This window comes from Eleutherodactylus coqui, chromosome 11, assembly GCF_035609145.1.
Source record: "Eleutherodactylus coqui strain aEleCoq1 chromosome 11, aEleCoq1.hap1, whole genome shotgun sequence".
Lineage (NCBI taxonomy): Eukaryota > Metazoa > Chordata > Amphibia > Anura > Eleutherodactylidae > Eleutherodactylus > Eleutherodactylus coqui.
The window spans coordinates 62,312,730-62,331,138 of NC_089847.1; the positions used below are offsets into that span (position 1 = coordinate 62,312,730).

The 18,409-nt window shown below is 42.8% G+C and overlaps 1 protein-coding gene across 1 annotated transcript in view; it reads left to right on the forward strand.

Annotated features, from left to right (window-relative positions):
* The window catches only part of LOC136581720 (Fanconi anemia group D2 protein-like), a 53,257-nt gene extending 40,508 nt beyond the window's left edge, over nt 1–12,749 (forward strand). Inside the window, exons 19-34 of the mRNA XM_066582344.1 lie at nt 894–998; nt 1,176–1,285; nt 1,363–1,503; nt 2,781–2,891; nt 4,867–4,995; nt 5,437–5,555; nt 5,649–5,759; nt 5,841–5,968; nt 6,043–6,127; nt 6,760–6,789; nt 6,967–7,086; nt 10,558–10,651; nt 11,227–11,298; nt 11,486–11,524; nt 11,695–11,769; nt 11,983–12,749. Coding sequence (XP_066438441.1) covers nt 894–998; nt 1,176–1,285; nt 1,363–1,503; nt 2,781–2,891; nt 4,867–4,995; nt 5,437–5,555; nt 5,649–5,759; nt 5,841–5,968; nt 6,043–6,127; nt 6,760–6,789; nt 6,967–7,086; nt 10,558–10,651; nt 11,227–11,298; nt 11,486–11,524; nt 11,695–11,769; nt 11,983–12,378 — 1,865 coding nt within the window. The 3' untranslated portion in view covers nt 12,379–12,749. The remainder of the gene's footprint in view (nt 1–893; nt 999–1,175; nt 1,286–1,362; nt 1,504–2,780; nt 2,892–4,866; nt 4,996–5,436; nt 5,556–5,648; nt 5,760–5,840; nt 5,969–6,042; nt 6,128–6,759; nt 6,790–6,966; nt 7,087–10,557; nt 10,652–11,226; nt 11,299–11,485; nt 11,525–11,694; nt 11,770–11,982) is intronic.
* The last annotated feature ends 5,660 nt before the right edge of the window (nt 12,750–18,409 follow it).

The window sequence follows — 18,409 nt, forward strand, 5'->3', positions numbered from 1 at the left end:
TTCTGCGGCGGGAATTTCCGCCCATACACGCCTGCATAGGATTGCATTACAATACCAATCCTATGCTGACGGCCGCGGTTTGTCTGCGCGAAATCCCACGCAGAAAACAAACCGCAGCATGCGCTATTTCTGTGTGGCAGCCGGCACATGAAAGAGCCGGAGCTGCTGGAGCGGGTGAGTTTCGTGCTGCCGTATCCGACCCGGCCGTCTGCAGGCGGCATAAGGAGGGGGCAGAGCCTAACAACACTCTTTCTGTCACAGGAGTGAACAGTGTGGTATTGGGCTGCACCTGCAGCTCTGCCCCCTATCGCCTTTCATCTCGGGTCTCTTCAACTTATCATAGTTGCACTCTAGGATGGGTTTCTCACAGGCTGCAGCTAGCAGGCTATTTAATAGACTACTTCTGTAGGGTATGTTTACACGTGGGAATCAGACATTGAATCTTTTGGGCAGACTCCGCCTGTAAAGCGGTGAAATGTCACTAATGCTACTTCATGCGGATCTACACCAAAATGCGCTCGAAGTTCCACATACAGATTTTGCCCCTTTGATGGGGCCAAATTCTTGTGTGAATCCACAGCAGGAACATGGAGCGTAGCCGCTGTTTTAGAGACAGAATTCATGCAAAAAATTCTGCGTCTGATTCCACCCTGTGAACATATTTTTTGACCATGTCATTGCTATTTAAGGGTATCGGCTGGTCAGGGTAAAGCACAAACTGGAGTTGTTCGTTGTTTTGATGGCAGCTGGTTGGTTTGCTATGTGTCTTCAGGTTGGCTACTGTTTATGCGGCAGGATGGGTGGTGTTTGAAGGGTGGGGAGTCACTGAGTGATTTTTGGATGTGGTTGGTGTACTCAGGCCTTCATACATGCTGCTTTTTCTTTCTTTTCAGCTTGTCCTGGTTATATCCCGCAGTGCGCCAGTTTTGACGGCCAGCAGATGAGAAAATCACCTTCTGTATTACCTGCAGTCGCCGCTCCGAAGAAGGCAAAGAAAGGTATTACCTGTACAGGGTAGCGAGACTCGCATCATCCCTATACTCCTGTTCCTGTTGACTCAGAGTTGGCTCATGACCAGTTGTACGAGAGGCCCTTAGATGACCTGATCTGGAGGGCATGGGGGTGAGGTGGCCGGGGGCTTACGTCAACTCATTGTAGCATCTGTAAAATTTAAGGAAAAAAGCGTCCGTTGGGAGATGGGAAGAACTCCTCATCAGAAGCTTCGCAGATTCAGGAGCAGCTGGATTCGGTGCCGCAAGAGACGCACAAGAGCCTGGCTGAGAAGGTAGTCGGGTTACTTGCTGCGTTCCTTGGCCTCATTGTATTATGTCAGTGTCTTCAGTCTTGCCATTCATTCTCCAGGAGAAGGATGAAAACAGTCGACCCACCATCAACCTGAGCAGCTTCCGGCCGTTCTTCAGGGAGCTAGATATCGATGTGTTTACAGTACTCCAGAGCGGCCTCGTCAAATGCTCCCTGCTGGATTCTGATATGTGTACAAAGGTAAACTGCACGGAGTGGCAATACTTCCACTGTACTTTAGGAATTAACCCTTTCCAATCCACTGTCTGACCTCTGAAGACATTATGATTTAAGGCTGTACAGCTCCGATGTTGGAAGACGTCCATCAGGGTTCTCTTACTGTATATTGCCAGCCTCTCTGCTGTCGGAGCCTATCCAATGTGTCACCTCATGCAGTACTGGCTTTAGCCAGCATAGAGCGCCGTTGTATAACAGCAGAAAAAGAGTAAGCCCCCTAGGAAAACCAGGATACAAATTGGATTGGAAAGGGTTAAGGACTGTTCGCACCACATTTTTAATGTATGTTGATTGTACATATTAAATATCCATGAATTAGAAAGGATACAAACATGCACAATGCATACCTGTGTTTTTTTTTTTTTTGGGGGGGGGGGGGGGTTGTGTATATTAAACATTTAGTCATGTTTCCATACATTTGTGTCAGTTTTTACATAACTTATGTTTTCACAGTAAAATCTTGTAAATAAAAAGTCTTATAGTTAAGCATTTTGCGGGCATTTTAAGAATAAAAATGTTTACATTACGGCTCAATGTCCACGGGCCGATATGATTTGCGGAATACGCATGGAAGATCCACAGTTTAAGCTGTCTATAGGGAACCATGGGCGTCTGCACTTCAATGTACACATGCAAATTTGTTTTCTGTATTCCACATGCGGAAAACAAATTGCAGCATGCTCCATTGTAGTTCGGATTCCGTGCGGACGCCTGACACTGCGGACAGGCCACAGATTCCGCGGGAAAGCAGGAGTTTAAAAAAAAAACTACTGCGCCAGCCGGCACGTCCGCACACATCTGCAGTACAGAAAAAAGACGACATGGACAGGTACGCAGGGTCGGATTCCGCTGTGGGCTCCCGCCCGTGGACATGAGGCGTTAATTTATAGAAATGTAGAGCTTTACGTATCCTATTGACTGATGTAAAGCATCGAGCATACACTGTAAAGGAGATCAAACATATGCACTTTTAAACTATGTTTGACCAGTTCTAGTCTAGGGGGTATGTCAAGTAAAACGTTTTGACACTTTTTTTTTTCGCTACAAGACACACGTACTTGACAGATGGCGAAAAGTGATGCGAACGGGCCCTTATATAGTTTCACCACACTTTAGGAATTACCTGTATGAACTTTGTATCTTGTGAAGATATTGATAAAATATCCAATGGAGTCCATACGTGTGTCACATGGCCAAAGTGGTACTGCAAGCACTGCCACCATTCATTTTTTGTCCTGCAGGCTACAGAAGTGGTGCAGCTGGGACCGACAGAGCTAGTCTTTCTCCTGGACGACCTGTACCGCAAAACTGTACATATTCTGACAGCCACAAAGAGGATGCTTTTACCAAAGGTAATGCTGAACTATGAGCTGGTGTCATTATAGAATAAGCACCATTTTGGATGTATTTTTATTGCAAGTGACCGCTTCTTAGTCACTTCTATCAATATTTCCTTACATACTTTTGTTTGGCATTTGCTTGCTTTTCTCAAATAATTGTGATATTAATGCAACATCGGACAATATAGACTGCTAGTTCCATAATACAGACAGTATAGACTGTAAATGCTGTGTATGATGTTCATGGACAATATCCTATCTGCTACCGGAGCCATGACTGCTCTGACCAATACACTTCTAAACTGATCCCATTGATTATAATTGGGATTCATCAGACTTCCACTGGGATTCACAGCAAGGGTAGCTGCAATACTATATTAGTTGTCAAAAACACGAGAAGCCCAACCAAATGTATGACAAGTGTCAATGTTGACAGAGCCATGGTGCCAAATCACATATCTCACAACTATGGCAGCAGTCTGCATATTCTGTATACAGAATGCTGCTATGTTATGTTAAGTATATAGCATCCATGCTGCTACAGTGTTTCCTCGAAAATAAGAGTGTCTTATATTAATTTTTGTTCAAAAAGGTTTAACTTTTTTACATGTATAGCTGCCTGGACACTATTTAAATTGATTTTTTAAATTAACTGTTAGCAGGGCTTTATTTTGGGGTAGGGCTTATATTTCAAGCATCCTCAAAAAGCCTGAAAAATCATTTTGCATCCTCAAAAATTCTGGAAAATCATGATATATCCTATTTTCAGGGTATGTCCTATTTTCAGGGAAATAAGGTAGTATATAGACCTTGCTGCACCAATTCTATATACTAAATAGTACAAGGCAGCTGTCTGCACATAGGATATATAGACTTCTGCTATTTTATAGTGAGCATATAGTATATAGAATCAGTGCCGATAGTATATAGAGACTGATGTACTGATTTTGTAGACTATGTACTGCAAGGCCACATCTGCATGTAGATTATACAGTATATAGACTGCTACTATACTGTAGTTTTCTACATATAATCAGTGCACTGGGGTCCATATACTACTAGGACATATACACAGTGCCCTGATGGACTATAATTTCCAGGGAGGATTATAAAGAAGGATGACAACCTGTGTGTGTTATAAGCATTTTTGTTAACAGAAATGATTCCTTCTACTTATTAGTCAACTTTTTTTCAGCTTCTGGCCTTAAAAATTAAACTATATCGGGACGCCTAGTTCTGTACTGTTAACCCTTTCCAATCCAATTATTTTTTTCTCATTCATTCTCCCCAGCTCCAAATAAATTGGAGACGGTGAGAATGGCTGAGAAAAAATACATTTCCCTGCACCCTCCTGAACTCCTGAGTTCAGGAGGGTGCAGATATTCACTGCACTGTGGAGGAGCCTGCTTACCTGTCCGGCGTCTTTCACATTCTCCCTCTGCCTCCCGGCTCGGTGATCATGTGACCGCTGGGGTCAGGTGGCACCCAGCGGTCACATGATCGCCGAGTCGGGAGACAGAAGGGAGAATGCGGAAGACGCCGGACAGGTAAGCACACCCCACCCCCCCACCCCCCCATGGTGCAGGTTCCCGGCTCGGCGTTCATGTGACTGCTGGGGGTCAGGTGACACCAGCGGTCACATGATCGCCGGCCGGAATCTCCTGCATTACATAGCGCTAATTGAGCGCTATGTAATGTGTAAAGGAGAAGGCAGAAAGGGTTAAAAACCCTTTCTGCCTTCTCCTCAGGGGTCCTCGATGAGGACCAGTGCAGAAGTGTATCTGCACCCGATGTAACTGATGATCGGGTGCAGATGCACTCCTGCACTGCAGTGTCGGGCCTGCCCCGACATCGGAGCTGAGGAGGGAAATTATGATGTCGGGGCAGGCCCGACATTGGATTGGAAAGGGTTAAAACGATGACATTTCTGATGATGTCCTGACAGAAGCACTTCTTTTTATTAATCACTGATGTCCTTTTTGCTTAGGTGAAGGATACAAAGAGCACAGAGTTCTCACATCTGCATCAGAGAACGCCACAAGAGGTGGCACAAGTGCTTGTCGGACTCCTGAGCCCGCTGTGCGCCCATGTGGAAAACATGCACAACTATTTCCAGGTTTGGATTGAAAGAAAGGCAAATCACTTAGGCTCTAGTGATGGTGCTGGACTGATACATGTAACATGACTGACAAGTGGTGCTAATTGGTCTTAGTTTCTACATTAAACTGTACTCAATTAGATGTAATCCATTCATGCACTAAAGAATACACAATCCACAATGCACAGAACTGCTACCTGCTGCAATCAAAGCACCTACCACCAGAGACATTATCCTGACTCCTGTGCTATCTATCACTTAAAATGACTTGTGCCCCGATAGAGGAAATATGAGCAGATAAAGTGGGAATTTGTTAGTATAGTTGTACATAGGGACCTCCTCATGTCAGCACTGAGTGGCAACAGGTGGATCCATGACCAGCAGCCGTCTTACTGTATATACCAGGCAGCAGATCCTGGTGGTGAACAGTTGTGTTTTTATGATCCTTTCCTTTGGCAGACTCTCCTGACTGAGAATCATGGTGTGGTGGATGCTCCGGGGCTGGACGTGAAGGAACACCAGTACATGGCCTCCTGCTATCATTTGCTCTTGCAGATTTTCCACACTCTCCTTGCCTGGTTTGTGATGTTTCTGGTATCTGTAGTTCTCAGTGACGGGGGTGGAGGGTTTCATGTCTCGTTATTGTGACCATGGACCTGTCATCTGTTCAGGAATGGATTTTTGCAGTCTGAGAACAGGAACTTGTTGAAGTCAGCACTTGCTGTGTTTGCAGACAAAATAAAGGAGTCGGATGCATCACTGGATATGGAGGAGCAAGTCAGGTAATTAACCCCAAACTTGTTGCCTGTATGCTGCGCTTTCGGTTTGGCACTATGTTCATTTTGGTATCTTTTCCTTCTCAGTCACAGTTTCAGCTACTTTCAGAACTTGTGTAGCAGCGTCCCCACCTTCTCTGCTGCCCTGAGCCTCACGCAGCTGCTGATCACGCTGATAGAGAAGACGGAGGCTGCACAGTATCACAGCAAGATTGGTAAGTTCAAGCGGTAGCCCTTCAACGGTCATTTTGCAGGTAATATAAACTAATTATTGTTATTTTGGAAACAGCTTCAATTGTGAAAGGTTTTTTGTGTCGGTCCTGGATTCAGCCCAGCGGAGAGCGCGAGAAGGGGATGAGATTTAACCCTTTCCAGTCCAATGTCGGGCCTGCCCCGACATCATCATTTTCCTCCACAGCTCCGATGTCGGGGCAGGCCCGACACTGCAGTGCAGGAGTGGATCTGCACCCGATCGTCAGGCACATCGGGTGCAGATGTACTCCTGCACTGGTCGTCATCGAGGACCCCCGAGGAGAAGGCAGAAAAGGTTTTTAACCCTTTCTGCCCACTCCTTTACACATTACATAGCGCTCAATTAGCGCTATGTAATGCATAGATTCCGGCCGGCGATCATGTGACCGCCGGTGTCACCTGACCCCCAGCAGTCACATGAACGCCGAGCCGGGAGCCTGCACCATGGGGGGGGGGGGGGGGGGGCCTGCTTACCTGACCGGTGTCTTGTGCATTCTCCTTCTGTCTCCCGACCCGGCGATCATGTGACCGCCAGGTGTCGCCTGACCCCAGCGGTCACATGATCGCCGAGCTGGGAGGCAGAAGGAGAATGCACAAGACGCCGGACAGGTAAACAGGTCCCTCCCTGCACCCTCCTGAACTCTGTCAGATCAGGAGGGTGCAGGGAAAATGTATTTTTTCTCACCCATTCTCCCAGCTCCAATTTATTTGGAGCTGGGGAGAATGGGTGAGAAAAAATAAATGGATTGGAAAGGGTTAACGAGACCCTGCAGAGCATGTTGTGGTGAGTGGCACAAGCAGCTTCTAGATGTGCCATCTTCTCAATGTTATACACATTTATTTTGACTGATGTATTTCTTCATCCATCTAATACAGTCCTCCTGGTTAAATGGCACATAAGACTATCAGCGTTTATTGGTTATACCTAGTATTACTTGTGTGTTATATCTGTATTTTCTAGTATTTATCTGGAGTATGCTGGCGTACTCGAAGCTATCGAAGAAATTTGTGGAACAGGAGTGACTGAGCTCATGAATGCTGCGAAAGATGGAAATTTATCCACCTACCCCACCTTAACCAGGTTTAGCACAAATCCCATATCTATATGTGCAACTATGATGCACAATCTACACTCAGACAAGTTGTCACATCATGCAATCCAATAAACTAAGGAGACAAAGAACAGGCAGTGTGTATAAACACCTCCGATACACAAAAAAAAAAATCAGGCTGACATAACTCACAAATACCAAAGTTCATTGTTTGTGTGTGTATGTGTGTATATATATATATATATATATATATATATATACATACATACATACACACATACATACACACACACACACACACACACACACACACTAAAGAAGCATTAAAATAGTGTACAAGACAAGTGAGGGTCACCACATTATGTAACCTAAACACTCATATCTTCCCTAGGGTATCTTATAAAATGCCTTGGGGGAAATATGGGTGTCTAGGTCCCATATTGTGGTGACCTCTTCTGCATGTTTAGTGTTTTGTACACGGTTTCAGTTGTTTTTAGATTTAATATTTGTGTGTGTGTGTGTGTGTGTGTGTGTGTTTGGCACTTGTGAGATACACCAAAAATTATACACTGATCTATCAGAGGTGTTCATGCACACTGCCTGTTCTTGGTGTCCTTTAGCCCAGGGGTCCCCAACTCCAGTCCTCGGGGACCACCAACAGGTCAGGTTTTCAGGATATCCTATAGTAAGAACACCTGTGGCAATGTCTGAGGCACTGACAATAATTACATCACCTGTGCAACACTGAGGAAATCCTGAAAACATGACCTGTTGGCGGTCCCTGAGGACTGGAGTTGGGGAACACTGCTTTAGTCTATCTGTGTGGTGTTTTCTGCACCCATTTATTATATGGAAGGAACTCAGATTCAGTATGTTTTAGAGTGGTGCCTGTTATTTTCTTGTTTTGTTTAATTTTACAATCCAAATGTCCAAATCAATGATCCAAGAGTGAAAATACATCAAAACCTCATGAAAGAATTTATAATTCTTATTAAGTTCCAAAAAGGTGAAAATAGATGCAGTGAAAAAGCAGTAAAAAGAGTCTATTCAGGAAAATTGTATTTTGATGATACAAAAACCACAGAAAAATATATAGTAGTAATGGCTAAACAGCTAGAATGGGCTGTACGAAGCTACACTAATTTCAGGGCACAGTGGCTCTTTTGCAAACAGCTGATCACCAGGGCACTCACATTCTGAGGACAGGTCGATAAAAATGTCCCGGGTAACAGTTTTAAGATCGGTATTTTGTATGCTGGTCTTAATATGCGTTCTGCTGTAGGAAGATACATCCAATGTATTAAGAAGCTCACACATCTCAGGCCACTCTTGCGCCTTAAAATAAAAAAAGACCTAGTGTCTGGCGTAAATGATAAGCCTGGCCTTTTTTAAGCAATTCTCTGAAGTGGCAAGGAAAGGTAAAAGTTGCAAATATTACTTGCATCAAAATGTGCAACGTATTTGCTTGTAAAATAGCATAAATTGCTGGTTAAATCACCCCCGTTGTCTCTATTGATAATAATGATACAATAATTCTGTAGTCTTATAGCTGATGGTATTTGGCTTTCTGTATCATAGGATCAGTTGGGTCATTATTGGGGTCAGTTCTACGCTTTCTTTCGTTATGAGTCCAGTTTTGGAGTTTTATCTTTGGATATATTAAAATTTCTAACTGCATCTCTGAAAAACATTTCTTTGTCGGCTTTTACACAGGCCGATAGTCACCTGAATAAGCACTCAAATGAAAGATTGTGTGACTATTGTTCCGTGTAAACACAGGACGAGTGGATTAGAATCGCTGACTTGTCATTGTTACTCAGTTTTTAGCACAGCTAAAAACAGAGCGACTTATGTCCTATTTAAAACAGGCAGTCCTTTATCTATGTATGATTGCCTGTTCACTACGAATGGTGATGGGTGGGCGGCTGGAAGAGATCTCCGGTGCACCGCGCCTCCACTCTGAGAGCAATTCTCTCTCCTGTGTGATAATCGGAATGAAGGGACCGCTTTCGGGCACCTAAGTGCCTGACAATCTTCCTGTGTAAAGGTACCCTTACTTTCCTGGCACTTCTGGTTAGGTGTGTTCTCATCCTATCCAGTATTTTCCCCATCCATTTGGCATTTTTAGTACTTCATCTTTCTATAGACGAACTGGGATTTCTGTATTTTTGCTCCATCATAAAATTTTATTCAAGCCTTTTTGTACTATTTTTATTTGTGTATTTCTCTTTCCATCTAGCTTAGCATTTTATAGTTTATAATGATGTATTCTTTTATTAGATTTGATATAGTTTCTACTATTGGATTCACTGGGGAACAAAAATTTCATGGAATTTTAGACCTTTTTCCGAGTATTTTTGTGCAGCCGATTACGAAAATACAGTCTCTTTCGTTCTAGGAGCTCTAGTTTTTCAGATATTCCTAATGTCATTATCTATTTTTCTTATCATTACTTTATTTTCCCGCCAGCATTTGCTTACTACCGTATTAGTACATATGGTACATATCGTCACCACTGCACATTAAACTTGGGTTGATGAAACCATGTGTAAAGACATTGAAGAGAAATGGAATGTGTTTCATCTACAAATGTAGAAAATGTCCTGCGATGAACACAGAGAAGCTAAAAGCAGGAAAATTCGATGGACCACAAATCCCGGAACTCATGAAAGACCAGCATTTCTAAGATTTAGTGGACAACTTTGAGGCGCGTGCACGATCATTGTTTTGTTTGGTTGTAAAGCATTTGGGAACTATAAGGCCATAAACTCCGGAGAACTCCGATCTTGATCACTTGGGTGTAACATGAGCATCAAATTGCAGGACCTGTAGTTATTTTGGATTGATGTCCAGATTGCCATAGTGATGTAAGTGATAAACAACGTGAACGATTTCACCAGGAAATAAGGACGGTGGAAGAACAGGAATGTGAATGATGGGATACACATATGATCGCGACTACCTGTGGAACAGCCAGCGCAAATGTCCAGAAACATCTCATGCAGGAAATCACAAAAATGTAGTATCATCGACATCTCATTGAAGAAATTTTTGTTTTATTCGTGCTCCAGGCTTCTCGGGATTTATCTTTACACTTTCTGCTTTTAATTGGCAGTCATTACATGTATGATACGACATGTATACATTTATATGGACATTTGTCTTGATAAGTAGACCTGGTGGAGAAAAACTAACGTCATTTTCAGAATCTATGACCCCAAAAAGTTCTAACATCTCAGTCACCAAACATTTTGTTCCCCAGTGTTATCAATAAAGTTATTTGGATTTTATTACACAATGCTGCTCTATAAGGGTGTAGAGTAGGGAGTAGGATAAAAAGGCTTGGATGACAGGGAGGCATAGTGCAACCTTCTATAGCCCATACTGACTGCTTTCTCCCTATAATGTTTATTATATGGCCGGGATTGATTGCTGTCTGGATTGACTGCTCTCCCTCTGTGTTTAACATTAGGTCTTTATTCCACTTGTCCTCTTTTTAGGCAAACCTTTGTGGTTTTCTTCCGGATTCTAATGGACAAGTTGGAGAAGTATGTGAGGAGCCTTCCAGCTGGGACAAAGGATGTCAGTCACCAGGTACACAATGTCTGCTGTTCCTCATATACACGTACCAGGGTCATGTCTTCAGATGTGGAGGAATATCTGAATCCATATGAACTTGTTCCCCTGTTAATGAGTCATTCATCTTTGGATGAAAGTGAAATGGAGGAATATAGAAAGGTAGAAAAACCTGATCTTCCCGGCTCATGGTATAAGATGATAAAGAAGGCGGCCATCATTGTCAGTGCAGTATTTTTGCACTATGCAGCCTGAAGTACTAGTGGTCCCATGCTGTACCACTTGGTAGATACTACGTACTTTCACCTTCTTTTTGAACAGCTGGGGTTTCAGCTGCTTCATAGCTGCCCTACTTTTTTCCATTTTCTGTGTGGCACAAAGCACCAAGGTTCCTGCATTCTTCTATTATGAGCACAGCTGATTTCTGGAGAGTTTGTGGGGTCAATGCAGCTGTCTTGTTAGATATGACAAACCACAAAAACTGCCTTAGTTCTATTTCTTATGCGAGAGATGCGGTAGTGCTGGGGCCTCTCAAGAACACATCTTGGATTGGTGTAGGATTGTGGGCTTAAGGGTTTTCATGTGTGTTGCAGGTACAGATGGAGCAGCTTCTCGGCTGGAGTTTGGCAGTCAGAAACTTCCACATTCTAGTAAATCTGATTAAGGTGAGCGCTGCTCTGAGAGCCTGGTTGTGAATACTGTAATCTGTGTACCTCATGTCGTCATCATTGATATATAGAGTTCTGTGGTCTGATGCCATAACCTTTCCGTCCTCTAAATCAGTGAATGGGATTCCATAATTGCCCTATACATAGTGATGGAGACTTATGTTAAATGTGATTCTCTTTGCAGGTGTTTGACAGTCGGCCGATGCTGATCACCTGCCTGAAGGTACGGCACTCTCATCTCTGATGAAAATCATGGCTCGTTCTGGTTCCAGCTGTTTCTACCTTTTCTAGTCATTCCCTTTTTAGACTTTTTTTTTTTCTACCACTCTTAGTGTCTGTCTTACCGGGATATACCACTCTGTCCCGTCATTTATGTCTTGCTTTCTACTGCAGTATGGCCGCCAGTTTCTGGAGACGTTCCTGAGGGTTGGGATGCCTCTTCTGGACAGCTGCTTTAAGAAGCATCGGGTGAGTTATGTGGTTACGTACAGTCTGATTTATTATTAAGTAAGCCGTGGCCCTCAGATGTCCACTGAGACTTAGTGGTGCCTGCTCATTACAGGGTGAAGGATGATCACTGTAGATGTATGTGTATCTGATGAGTAAATGTAAGAGGGGGCTGACTGTGATGCTTCCGCTCATATATGATGCTTATTTATAATAAGATGTGATGTTTTACAGGAAGATGTGCAGAGTTTACTGAAAATCTTACAGTTGTGCACCCGACAGCTTCACCACATGTGTGGCCACTCCAAGATAAGTGTCACTCAGCCGCAGTCCTACTACGTCTCCTACCTTCAGTCACAATATAAGAGGTTTCCTTTTCCTCAGATCCATCAGGATACAGGCCTGACAACACATGTGCCGCAGCTGAAGAAGACCTTGGAGATGTTTGTGTACCGGGTGAAAGCCATGCTAGTCCTGAACAACTGCCAAGAAGCGTTCTGGTCGCCATCTGGAGCCTTTCATATAGTGCAATGGATTGCTCTTGGGGCGATGTGCATGTTGCAGGATTTCGGATGGCTTTTGGGGTGGTATAAAAGGTGCAGGAATCACCTTTTATACGTCACCCCTTAGACATGATGGATGTGATGTAAATGCAAGCTGCTGTGTTTTACTTTGTAGGAAGAAGATGGCGGAGGGAGTGACCCAGAGACGGGAGATGAAGATAACGAGTCCGATTTAGCTTTTTAGTTTCCGAGCTGCCCCTCCCTGTTTGTATATAGCCGATATGCATCCTGAGATTTGCACGAGTTTTGGTCAGTACTCACCATGGACCTTTTGAATATGGCTCTTCTACATGTAATTAGGAGACCTGGAGCTGCTGATGGTTTATTATTTCGTTGGAGTTGTTGCTTGTGTGTGTGAACTATGAACACAGTGTGGGAACTCCGCTTCTGGTTTATATCTACTTCTTGTCATCACATTAAAAAGTTCATTGTGTAAAACAGACGGCAAAAAAGTTATTTCGAATGAGAATAGAGGGGAGACTGCTGTGAGCAGCGTGTAGGTGATGTGAATATGGTGTGCGCATGTGGATGTGTCATGCATGTAGATATGATATAAGGGTGTCGTATTTACATGTGTATATGGTGTCTGCAGACATGGGTCATAGATGTGGTGGTGTCTGTACATGCCTCATGGTTGTTGGTGCAAGTACACGCATTGTAGATGTTGGCACGCATACGTGAGTACGTGTACCATAGAGGTATATATGATGGGGATCCTAGTGCCTATGACTTATTTAAAAGCCAGCGCTGAACTAGCAGACTGCTTTATCGATACTGTATTGTGCAGGGACCCCCAAAGTGCTATAATATTGGCAAAGCTTATAGAGGATCTCTGTATAACTGCAAATTAAAAGCACAAACCTACTACAATAAGAACCTATTAACTTCTCTTTTAACGTACATTTGTATCGAGGGAAAGGTCTTTTTATCGCACACCTGATGTACTTGTATGTAATGGTAATAATATAGGCTCAGAAGTAATACTTGTGCAACCACCAGGGAGGGACACCACCTGCAATTACCAAAATGTATGAGAGCTCTGATCAGAGCTGTTTAACCACTTATATGATGCTATTCATTGGTGACCGTAGCATCTAAGAGGTTAACAGAGGGAAAGGACTACCTCTCTCACCCCATCACCTAAACACACACACACACACACACATTTTCAGGGTCCCAATGGTAGTCTCAGTCCAACAATGGCCCCTAGATCTGTCATATTAGTTATCCTATACTCTAGCAGGGCAGAAGCATTGCAGTGTATTAGGGTTAGCGAGGTGGAGACTTTCTCATTGCTGGTCATTTGTCTTGCAGTAGGGGAAAAAGAAGGCCTGTTCCCCTAAACCTGGAAGAAAAAGAACTTAATAGAATTAAATACTTTAGGTAGAACAGATCTGCCTCCAGTTGCCACTGAACTAAGATTCAGAGAGAGTAATAGGAGGGGGGACGGTGCCACTACTTAGCATTTCTTCTGATAAGCAGAAAAGACACAGGCGCTTAAAAAGCAGCCAACTTGCCACAACAGGGATGCCATCTCTCCATATATCCAATGGAGCAGAGAGAGGTAAGACTGAGCATGTGTGAGCACCTTGGAAGATTTACTGCAGTGGAGATAGGATAAAAAATTTCACAGCAACTTTCATATTAATCTCAGTAGGTGAATTCCTTACAGATTCAACCTATTCAAAGTAAGGGAAATGCACTGTAATGATAGAAGGACAGTTTGGCCCTCCCAAGCCTCTATCACCATCAACAAATAAGTAGAGAAAGACTATGTGAGAGGTATGCTAAGAATGGATGGGTTGACTTGTTTGACCAGCACATCCCACACATGCTCGATGGGATAGACATCTGGGGAATTGTGGAGCCAAGTCAACATCTTGAACTTTTACCTTACTGGGAAAATGGTAAATTAATCTATATGTAATTCAATATGTGGAAGTTAATAAGTCTGAGTATCTTTGGAAAGTGCTATGGTTTAATTTCAACTTGGTTCCAGATCATATAGGACCTGTTCACAGGTCCTGTGTAGTCCATGCCTTGACAAAGAGGGGCCTACAGAATAATAGGCGTGACAACACTAGCAGTACACCACAAACTTGGACTTCACCTATAGCAGTTGCCTTTCTCTGCTACTAGTGCTTTCTTTCAGTACTTGGATAATCCCAGGACTTCCAGTAGGGATGAATTATGTCACAGATGGATAGTCGAATGAATAATATTATGAAGCCCATATTGGCACTATTAGAAGATGCAAGAATAGGAACTTCCAAATAGATGATGGCACCAGAATGGTGATCATTGAATCATGGCACAAATGGGTGATGGTAGTCAGATAATGGAGCAGATAGGTGTTGATACAAATGAATGATGGTATTTGATAAGGGAGCAGATGGGTGATGATGAGCAGATTACAACCTGACAATAAATGACTATAATAGTAGTTTTCCCTTTAAGGTGCCTTTTAGATGTAACGATTATCATTTAAATGAGCGAAAGTGAACGAGAATCGTTCACTTTTCGTTCGTCCATTTTACACAGGCATAAAAATAATCGTTGGCTCGTTTGCTTCTTGTTAGGTTTAAACAGCATAGGTTCAGTCCCTACTAGTACGATGCATTTGCCTGTCTAAGGCTGCACGAGTATGAGCGAGCACCAAGTATGTATATGTACATGCAGTAAAAATGCTGCACATTTTACAGACCGAAATTGCATATGCCCATGAGCCCTTATTCATATCTAAGACCACACATTCCTGGATATGAAATGTATATTGACAATCGCCTGCACCGAAGAGACTCTGCACACCGCCCAAGGTGAGATTATCTCAGGACAGCACAATTACATCAGTAGTTAGAAAAGGTGCTGAAAGACTGACTGTTCTGCAGCCAAGTAGCGATTGGCACTGCGGTGATGTCACAAAAGCTCAAGATACAGGCATTATATTCCAGTCAGTGATGTCACAGAGGTGCAAGATACAGACATTTTATTCAGAGCAGTGATGTCACAGAGGTGCAGGATACAGAGATCATATTCAGGGCACTGATGTCACAGAAGCCTAAGAAACAGCATTACACTCCAGGCAGTAATGTCACCAAGGTACAGGAAGCAGACATTGCATTCCCGGCAGTGATGTCTACGAAACATGGCATTACACTTTAGGCAGTGATGTCACAGAAGCGTAAAAAACATGGCATTACACTTTAGGCAGTGATGTCACAGAAGTCCAAGATATAGGCATTACATTTCAGGCAGTGATGTCACACCCTCCTTTCCCCCCTCTAGGGAAAAAAAAACGCATCCGTGATCGTTGGCAAGCATTTAGAAGTAATTTTTGCACCGACTCACAGGTCTTCCACTGCAGAAATCCACGTATGCTATGGACATGAGACCTTAGGCCTGTTTCATACACAGTGCAAATGCTGTGTAATTTTAGCAGTGTATTTTGCTATGGATATTCCACAGCATTTACAGTAAAAGCCATGAGGAGCTGATTTTTTTTAAATCACCTGCACATAGGAAATTTTTTGCAACGAATCCACAATGTTTTTGAAAAACGCTGCAGATTTTAAATCCACAACATGTCTATTTATTCTGCAGATTCCAACCCTCGAAATGCAGGGAATTAAATCCACAACAAATCCGATACATAAACCGCAGCCTTATCTGTACCATTTAGGTGACGATTTGGCCGCTGGTTTTCCAGCACATTTGTTGCCGGTTTTCCACATGTGTAAATGTACCCTTAGCCAATAAAAATCCACATCATGCCCTCATATTGGCACATCCTTTTGTAGAATGGGTATGGGGTTTTATTAATGGGATTCTGTCATCGGGTTCATGCTGCCCGATCCACGCTGCAGAACAAAACTTCCACAGGGGCAGCAGGCATCCCTGTCCTGGGTTCATGAAGACCGCGATTCGGGAGCATGAGCCTGATGACAGAATCCCTTTAACCCCTTAGTGACAGCCCTATAGTAAAACTACGTCCTGCTATTGCAGGACGTGTCTGGAGGGAGGTAGCGGCGCTATCTCACTCCATACAGCGCGGGCATCAGCTGTTTATTACAGCTGACACCCGCGGGCAATAGCTGCGCTCGGCCGATCGCGGCTATTAACCCTTTAAATGCCACTGTCAATTCTGACAGCGGCATTTAAATCCCCCGAACGCTGTTCGGGGGTCCCACACGGCCCCCCCGCGGTGAGATCGGGGGAGCCGTGCAGGTGTCATGGCAGCCGGGGGCCTAATGAATGGCCCCAGGGCTGCCTTAGCAGACTGCCTAAGCAGACTGCCTATCAAGCCATCCACACAGGGTGGCTTGAAAGACTGCCTGTAAAAAAGCAGTATGATGTAATCATACAGCATTACGTCATACTGCAGGAGCGATCAAAGCATCGCATGTTAAAGTCCCCCAGAGGGACTTCAAAGTAATGTAAAAAAAAAAATCAATAAAGTTTTTTTAATTGTTAAAAAAAAAAAAGTTATAAAAGTTTAAATCACCCCCCTTTTGCCATATCCATTATTAAAAAATCCAAATCATAAAATAAAAATATGTATTTAATATCGCTGCGTCCGTAAAAGTCCGATCTATCAAAGTAATGCATTATTTTTCCCGCACGGTGAACGTCGTCTGAAAAAAAAAATAAAGAACGCCAGAAATACACTTTTTTTTAGCTACCCTGTCTCCCAGAAAAAACGCAATAAAAAGCGATCAAAAAGTCGTATGTATTCCAAATTGATACTATCGGAAACTTCAGGACATCCCGCAAAAAATGAGCCCTTGCTCAACTATGTTGATGAAAAAATAAAAAAGTTATTGCGCACACAAAATGACCGCTGAAAATAATTGAAAAAAATTAAATATCTTTAAAAAAAAAATAAAAGTACTACAGCAAAAAAATACTATACAAGTTTGGTATCGTAGCAATCGTACTGACCCATAGAATAAAAATATCAGGTCGTTTTTGTTGCAATTTGTGTGCTGTAGTTTTTTTTCCATTTCTCTCCGCTAAGAATTTTTTAAAAGTTTTTCAGTAAATTATATGGTACAATAAATAGTGCCATTGAAAAATACAACTCATCCCGCAAAAAACAAGCCCACATACAGCGACGTCGATGGATAAATTAAGGAGCTACGATTTTTTAAAAGGGAGTAGGAAAAATGGAAAAAAGCAAAAAAGCTCTGTCACTAAGGGGTTAACCCCTACTCCCATCCATTATACTGCACTTTACCTGCTGAATCCTGAAACAGGTTCTCCATTCCTTTGAATAGGAGGTACTTTGCACTTCCACATTATCTTCCTTCATGATGAACCAAGATATGACCACAAGATCAGGTGATACAACTGTGAAACTGCTTAATAAGTTATAAATCAGCTAATTTGTAGTTGTGAAAAATCTATTTCCCCTTGTAATATGTAGAATAAATATGCAAACAAGACTTGGCATTTAGGAGATAAACATTATGCAGACTTGTAAATGGATTGATTGGGGAACTGTACGATGGCAGGTGGCATTTACTACCCTGCTTCCCGGAAAATAAGACAGTGCCTTACATTAATTTGTGATCCAAAAGATTTTACTTTTTTACATGTGTAGCTGCCTGGACACTATTTATATTGTCTTTTTTATTAACTGTAACTAGGGCTTATTCTTTAAGCATCCTCAAAAATCCTGAAAAATCATTCTGCATCATCAAAAATTCTGAAAAATCATGCTAGGGCTTATTTTGGGGTAGGACTTATTTTCACAGAAACAGAATTTTCAGATATAGGCACGCACCTAATTTGTCATTGTCTGAGATATTTGATTCACTATACAGAGCTTCATACATAGCAGCTCTGTGAGCTCAGCAGTCTACACTCCATACCATGCATATAACTACCAAGGAAGCAGGCACAGCAGCTGCTATGGGGCCCAACAACTAAGGGGGCTGTCCTGGGTAATGTGCTGGTAGTAATTACTATGGATGGTGAAAGGGGATGTGGAAAATTGAATGGGGCCCTATTATTACTTGCAAGATCCTGCTCTTTTCATTATCCCTCTTCTGCAATATCATTACATGCAGTATCATCTATTGTGATATCTATCATTGTGC